The sequence below is a fragment of the Pinus tabuliformis genome, chromosome X, assembly GCF_031772625.1.
Source record: "Pinus tabuliformis cultivar Carrire ecotype Pingquan chromosome X, CPIR1, whole genome shotgun sequence".
Lineage (NCBI taxonomy): Eukaryota > Viridiplantae > Streptophyta > Pinopsida > Pinales > Pinaceae > Pinus > Pinus tabuliformis.
In genome coordinates this window covers 1,715,604,854-1,715,613,202 of record NC_142308.1, presented here as the reverse complement: position 1 = coordinate 1,715,613,202, position 8,349 = coordinate 1,715,604,854, and the positions used below count along the sequence as shown (strand labels likewise).

Sequence of the window (8,349 nt, the reverse complement as noted above, 5' to 3'; positions counted from 1 at the left end):
CCATTTTGCAGATTCCAAGCTATCAGAGGCATTTTCCCGCCTCTCTTCTGCCTCTTAGCAGGAAGGTCTTCTCGCGTTTTCTTGTTTTGAAGCCATTGATCTGTACCTTGAAAATCAAAGTTATCAGTTCAACTATTCCACAACGCTAGAATCAAAATAATTTTACTACATGTGTAAAACAAATCTCTCATGAATTTCCGATGCTTTGTGCTCCTCTTCTTTGGCTCTGTCTGCTCCTCACGTCTCCATCTGCTCCTCGAATATTGCCATATTGACATCAATGACAATCTGTGTTCAACAATCTCTCCCTTTGTTATTGATGGCAATATTCTTCTGCTCTCTCTCCTCTTTTGACATCAATGGTAAAGGAATGCATACGGACTCCCCTTATCAAACTGCTTATGTTCTTCATGAATGGTAGATCTTCATGGGTCTGTGACTCCCCCTATCATAGTGCTCTTCTTCTTTTTACTCAAGATAGAAGGATTGATATTTTATCATCAATTTGCACATTATTCCCTCTTCATGTCTCAGAACTGCTTTATCATGGCTTCAACAATGCTTAAGGATGCTCTACTTTAATGCTTTCATTCAGATTGCAAATGGCCATACACCAAGTGTCCAAGTCCAGCCTTTCATGCTTCAATCCATATTGATGTCTCCATAGGCAGAATTGAGAGACCTTCATAGTCCGAATCAAGAGAGACTGCCCCTGAGATTGTCTTTCTTGCTATCTTTCTTCAGATCTGAGTTCCTTTGTGTCTCTGTGCTTCTTCTTAACTCACTGCCATCCTTTCCTTGTGTTCTTGTACATATCTCAGCTAGTTATTTCCTTTTAGTAGATTTAGATATCCAATATGTGACTGTCCTCTAAATACAATTGTTGATCTGCATCTTCATGTAGTGCTTCAGTTTTGATATAGGCTGCCAGTTGTTCTTACTTCAAACTCTATTCCAGATGTATTTGTTTGTTTGAAGACTGCCTCTATTAGTGTCCATAATTTATTTGTTCTCACATTAAATTCCTGAGTTAAGACATGAACTTATGTGATAATAACACCATTGTTGTTTGCCCTATTTCTTTAACAACAATCCAAAGAATGGTTACAGGATCATACGCTTCAATGGAGTGCTCCTGAGACATGATCTTCATCAAAGAATGATTGTTAATATAGCTCAGCAGACCCTTTCAATAATAGCTCAACAATAGTGATCAAGAATTACAGGCTCCCCCTAATTGTATGCATCATCTCCTTTTGGCAGAGTCCTCTTATAAAATTCTTAGATTCTCAAAATTTAGGCCAAAGACATATATTGTTGGCTGAAGAACTCAAGGGACTTTCGGATTGTATTTCCTTCCTTCTCCATACTTGTGTAACTTTCTTCTTTTGCATGGTTCTAGCTTGTGTAAGAGCCCATGTTAAGTTACAATCACGTGCCATATGACCAATGTTATGATACTTGAAGCATTCTACATTGTTCATGAATAAGAATTCATGATTTCTTCCTGCAAAATTGTTTCTTGGAGGTTTTCGGAGACTACAACATCTGTCTCTATGATATGCTTTACAGTCTTTTGCCATGTGACTAAAGTTTGTACAAGAATAACAATAACCATAAAATGAACTTTGGTACCTGGGAGATGGAGATTTCCTTGATGTACTTCTGAAGCCTTTCTGCCTTGAGATCCTTTGACGATAACCATTGCCTCTCGCATCTTTGACATCATCTACCTTTTTCTTGGAGCAGGATTTGTTCTATTGTAGCCTTGATTTTTCTCCTTGCCTTTGCTGGAGCTGAAAGCATCACCATTTATTTCTGGCTTCTTCACACCTCTTTTGTTTAAAGCATTTTCATTCTTGTTTGAGGATTCACCTACATATTCAAGACCTGATTTATCAGATGGACATCTGTGATATCTGAGCATGTCATCCAATGCTTGGGAGCTCTTCAAGATTTTGTTCATCCTTTCAACCTTTGTTCTGAGGAAGACAATCTCTTATTCCAATCTTTCACACTTACTATTCTTCTTAACAAGTTTTTCTCCAGTTTCTTCCTTGATACGAGTAGCTTCATCTGCTTCTAGTTTAAGGGAGATGATATCTGACTTCATTTTGAAGATTTCTTCATTCTTTGCTTGACTGCTCACCATTTTCTTCTCAGCTCCTTGTGCCTGTTTCCTGGCTTCTTATAGTTGAGACTTAAGAGAGGAGACCTCTACCTTGCACTGACCAATCTCTTCTTCAAGTTTGTTCAAGCTCTTGTGCCTTTGTTCAAGTTGGCTTGACATGATATCTTCCTGCTTCTTTGCTTTATCCAATTGATTTTTCATGGATATGACTTCTTCATGATGCTTTCTTTTGCTTTGATGATATTCCTTCTTAAGCTTGGCAAGCTCTTCATCCCTTTCTTGTACTTGAAGCATGATGAGGTCAAATTTCTTCCTTGTTTGATCTTGGTTACCAACTAGTGCTCTCTTCTTAAGTTCCTCATTTTCCACTTTCAAATAGTTAATCTCTTCCATGGCAATCATAAGTTTAGCGAGGAGTTCTTCTACAAAATCTTTTTCATTCTCTTCATCTTCTAAGTCTACTTTATCCTTGACATCATCATTCCCATGTTCAGCTTCTATGATGGGTTATGGATTTCTTTCTAGATTTTCATCATCTTCTTGACTGATCGTCATGGTCAATGCTCTTTTTGAGTGAAGGTCATGAAGTTTGTCCCATAGACCCTTTGCTGATAAACATTTCCTATATTGTTCTTTATAGAATTAGGAAGCCCGTTCAAGATTGTCTTTGCTGCTTTTGCATTGTACTCCTTAGATTCTCTATCCATCCTGCTATCATCAATCACTGATCTCTAGATTTCAATGACTTGAGTCTGTAAGAAATTTCTCATCCTTGCTTCCCATATATTAAAGTTACCATTGAGCCTTGGAGCCTCCTCAAATTGATTGTCTTCTATTTTAGTAGTAGAGGGACACATATCCTTAGGAGGATTGGAGACTTTCTTCCTTGACCTCGCCATTTGTGTTCTAAATGTCGACCTTCAAGCTGTTAAGCTTTGAATGAAGGTACCTGCTCTGATACCAATTGTTGGAAATACTGGGAGGGGGGGTGAATCAATATTTCTTTTTCCCACTAATGTTTTATCATATATAATATATATATATATATATATTCAGAACACAAGATGAACAACAAGAATAAATGCTTTTATTAATATAAACTGTGCAGTAAAATAGATACAATATATATATGGTTACAATCAGTTGCCAAGCTCCAACTTGGATTTGGCGAGGCTCCAACCTCCACAACACCAACTCTATTTCGCCAAGACACGAATCTTGGACTTAGGAGCACAAACTCCCAAGGACTTCAATCCTTCCTACTTCTGAGGCACCAGCCCCAAGGACTCCAATCCTATCTTGTCAAGGCACTTTTGATGATAATGTTCTACTCTCAAAACTCTTCTCTTCTGAGTTCTGTTTGGTTATATTTTCACTGTAGTTTCCAGGATACAGTATCAATGACAACCATTCTTCTTATGAATGAGTCTTTACAACTTTGCAAACTACCCACACATAGTCTCCAATAGCCTTCATGCTTTCTGATAATGTCTTCACACAGCTCTAGTCAGTCTACTGTTAGTTGCACTAAGCTCTGCATAAAGAACAACTTCTTGTTCAAGCTTATGTTCTCTGTTGGCTACTTCTCCCCTTCGACTGTCTGTTGTCCTGTTGGCCCTTTGGCCCTCTTTCTGTTCTGCTGGATCCTCTCGCTGCCTCTATCTCCTCTAGCTTATTTTCCACAATGTTCAATAGCCTTCACCACTTCATACAACGCTTAACCACCTCTGCTGCTTTTGCTACCTCACGCTCTGGTTCTTCACCACACCAACCACCACAGTCCTCTGTTTTTACTGTTTTATACATTCCCATGCCTTCGTCCATTCATTTCCGCTTACACCGCCTCTTTGGCTTCCTCCTCGGTCGCTGTTTTTTCCTCTGACTTGCTTGATCTTTCAGCTTCCTGATCCATGGCTTTTGTGCATGATGCCATGGCCGTGCACAGAAGCAACACCTTTCACAAGCTTGTACATAATTTTCTTGATAACCAGGGGCGGTATTTTGAGCGACTGCGTCCGATATCCGTTGATAAATAAAAAAGATTGGACTTCATATCATCAAATACTATATGAAGGCGAAATTGGTCGTGTCGACTCTTTTGGCGTTCCACATCTCGCAACTTGACAATGTTGCAGGCGTTGTCAGGCAACATCCGTAAAATTGATATCTCTCTGATGGAAGTGGAGGGAATTCCTTCCGTAAAATGTGTGTAAGCGACCTTGAGAGTCACCTCCTCCCTTGTTTCTGGCATTATGCCCTTATAAATCCTTCCTTCCACATCTTCCTCTAACAAATGACACCTCATATAATTCGGAATCTTATCAAGATTCATGTTACTGCTACAAAATTGAAAACTATAAGCTGATTTTCCCTTCAAACCAAGCCTCAGGTGCTTACCGTCGATCGCACATCACCTGATCCAACAGTTCCTGCCACCGCAGCCTTTTTCTCCCGCGCCTTAAAATTCATTTGCTTTTGCCACCGTATGAACGTTGGCCTCACGATCCAATGCCTAACGCTTATCCCAACCTCGCGAGATGCCCGCGCGTTAACCCGCGGGGAAAGCGGTTTCCCGCCAGTTCCATCTGCCACGCGTCGCGAACTTATTGCATCGTGGGCCCACGTACGTAAACCACCCTCCTCCGATAAGCGGTGCGGGGAATACCGCTTACCGCCGTCCCCGCTCGCTATTTCGATGAATCGTACGTCTGCTCGGCACTTTCTCTTGCGCCACCCAACTTTTCTTGAATGTTGTCCTTTAGACTCATTACGTTGCTCCATATCGAACTCTTGGCTTGCTTGGTCTTATCCATGGCTGTGTCCTTGGACTCTTGGGCTTTCTCTTGAGCCTGATGAGCAGTTTCACCTGTCTTTTGTTTAGCACTCTCCACAGTCTCTTCACCTCCAACCTTCAGCTGTTCCATCTTCTCCCGCATTGATTCAGTTGTTTCTCCCAGCTTACCCTTGGTTCCCTCTGAAGTCTCCTGGGCCTTCTGACCGGTGCGGTTCTTAGTCTCCTCGGCTTTCTCAATTGAAGAATCCTTGGCTTCCTGCGTTTTTCCTGCAACACTATCCTTAGCTACCCGTGCTTTCTCCATAGCTGCATCTTTGGTTTCCTCAGCTTTCTGCGCAGCAAAATCCTTATACTCGCGCACTTTATTCACAGTTGTATCTGTAGTTTCTCGAGTCTTATCTACTACAGAATCTTTAGTCTCTCGTGTTTTGCCCACTGTGGTGTCCTTGACTTCCTGAGTCTTGCCTGTGACAGAATCCTTGGCATTCTCAATTTTTTCTTGGAGGCCCTTGAAGGCCAACATGGTGCCCTCCTTGATACTACCCAGTGAAGAAGAGGCAAACTCGGTGCTGGCATCTTTGGCAACATGTGCCATCCATTTTGCAGATTCCAAGTTATCAGAGGCATTTTCCCGTCTCTCTTCCAGAAGGTTTTCTCGTGTTTTCCTATTCTGAAGCCATTGATCTGTACCTTGAAAATCAAAGTTATCAGTTCAACTATTCCATAGCTCTAGAATCAAAATAATTTTACTGCATGTGTAAAACAAATATCTCATGAATTTCCGATGCTCTGTGTGCTCCTCTTCTTTGGCTTTGTCTGCTCCTCTCGTCTCCATCTGCTCCTCGATATTGCCATATTGACATCAATGACAGTCTATGTCCAACATGATTTTACCCTTCACATAATCCAACACTTCTTGTTCTTCCAATGTTAGACCAAGAGACATTTTCCATCCGTGATAGTCAGACTTTTCATGGAGCTTGTCTTCAGCCGGGAAGTGGGATGAGGAACCCCTTGAGCCTTTTGTCCTTTCCCACTGTCTTTGATGATTTCTCTTTCATTCTTGTTTGGGCTTTGCCTTCACCTCACCTCTGATACCATGCTAATTTTTGGTATGTTCTATGTCTAAGAGCAGTTTAAACAATGTAAACTTTGAAACGAGAATTGATACTATTACCTGTTTCGTAGAGATAGCAAAAAATTGACTCGATTTTGAAAAAGGGTGATGCAGAACACACATATTTTTTTAGAACATGGTTTTTGGCACTTTAAATAATCGATACGATTACCCGTTTCGTAAGGGTAGTAAAAACGTGACCCGATTTTGAAAAGTGGTGACGCATAATACAATTCTTTTTTTTAGAGCATATTTTTGACAAATTAAATTTTCTTATGTATCAAATATAAATATTTGTTTTTAAATGATAGTGATTTTCATGCTGATTTTGAAACGTGTTGACAAAACATACATTTTTATTAGAAGACTTATTTTTCACACCTTAAAATTTATTATGTCCATTTTTAAAAAATTATAATTACTTAGTGAATTTTCAAGTTGTTTTATTTTTTATTTTTTAAATGTTGATTACTTAAAATATATATATATATATATAAAGACAAAAAATAAATAAATAAAAAAATGTTAAAATTTATTTTATTTTATTTTATTTTTATCTTAACAACCATAAAGAATTTGGAAAAAAAACATAATTAAAAATATATATATATATATATAAGTCAAAAAAAAAACATTAAAAAAACCAGAAGAAAAAAATTAAAAACAAACTAGATTTAAAAAAAATAAAAATAAAAAATTAACAAAAAAAAAATAAAAATAAAAACTAGTAAAATTAATATTAAAAAATAAATTCAAATTTAAATATATATATATATATATATATATATATATATATATATATATTTTAAAAATATATATGTCTTTTAAGGTTAAAAAAAAACACAAAACATTAAAAAAACATTTAAAATTTATAAATAAACATGTATTATTTTATTAAAAAAATATTAAACTTACATTTTTTCTTTAAAAAAAAAATTAATAATAATTTTAATTTTTTTTTCTTAAAAAAAAAGAAACTATTTTGTTTTTTATTTTTCAAAAAACAAATTGTTAAAAAAATTTGATTTTTTAAAAAACAAAAGTATTATTAAAAAATTTAAACAAACTTCTTCTTCTTCTTTCTCTTCTTTTCTTTTTAAATAATATTAAAAAAAAAAATATAGGCAGCCGGGCAGGTGATTCGTGCAGGCCCTCAACCCAGGGTCGGGCCACCACGGGCGGGCAGGCGGAGGGGCGATTTCGAGAATCGCCCTTCCACCCACCCGTAATTTTTTATCTTTACTTTTTAATAAAAAAAAAAAAAAACAAAACAAAAAACCTTGATTAATTTTTTTTTTTTAATAAGTATTTTTGTTTTAAAAAAAAAATGATTGAAATTAAAAAAAAATGGTTGAAAACAAATATAACCTTTTTATTTTTTATATAATTTTTTTTTTTTAAATAAGAAAGGTAAGTTTAACAAAAAAATATTTGTTTTTTTTTTTTAATCAAAAATACATATTTCAAATATATATTTTTAAATTTTTCATATATATATATATATATATATATCTATATATATATATATATATATATTTAAATTTGAGTTTATTTTTGTTTTTTAAGCCTTTTTTTAAAATGTTTTTAATATTGAATGGAATGCAAAGCAGTATTCAGGTGACTTGGAGGGTTTGGCCGCCTCTACCTTCGATTTGCAACGACAGCTCGTAAATGTGGCACTTAAGGCCGAAGGATCTGGTCCCGTTTCTTCCTCTTTCTCATACGTTTCTCCTTCCTCGGCCGTTTTCCAGAAACCAGAAGGTGAGACTCCCTCGGGTTCGTTCCAGGGACCTAGCAGTGGGCCTTCCGAGGATTCGTTCACGTGCCCTGGCTACGGGCTTCAGGGGGATTCGTGCCCGCGACCTATAGGTGAGTTTGTTCTGCCCGAGGGGTAGGCCGTGAGGGTTTTTACCCAGATCAATCCCAAATTTTGGCTCGCGATCCGTGAAGGGTTTGTTGTTTTGGCCTATATGAATCCCAGTGACGAGTTCCAGCAATGGGTCATGGATAAGACGTGGAGCATGGTAAAGGATGAAGATGGTTGTCCTTCATTTTCTTTGGTTAATAAGGCTACCGGTCAGGCCCTGAAGCATGGACTTGGAGAAGCTCAGACGTTTCCTCTCTTGAACCAGCCAGATATGCCTAAAGAAACACATGCATTTCAGATCCAAATCAAACTCTCGAGCAAGACGATGATGCAATGGGTAAGCGCAACAGATCTCGTGCAGGATCTTCTGCAAAACTCGAATGCCAGCTGGGGATCCCCTCCTCTTACCTCAAATTGCTATATCAGGGTAAGTAACTTAT

General features: G+C 37.5%; 1 protein-coding gene across 1 annotated transcript; it reads right to left on the bottom strand.

Moving 5' to 3' along the window:
• Window positions 1-4,818: 4,818 nt before the first annotated feature.
• On the bottom strand, window positions 4,819-5,535 carry LOC149146608 (uncharacterized). Its single transcript, XM_089449699.1, has one exon. The coding sequence runs from the start codon at window positions 5,518-5,520 to the stop codon at window positions 4,819-4,821; it is 702 nt and encodes a 233-aa protein (XP_089305825.1). The 5' UTR covers window positions 5,521-5,535.
• Between the last annotated feature and the right edge of the window lie 2,814 nt (window positions 5,536-8,349).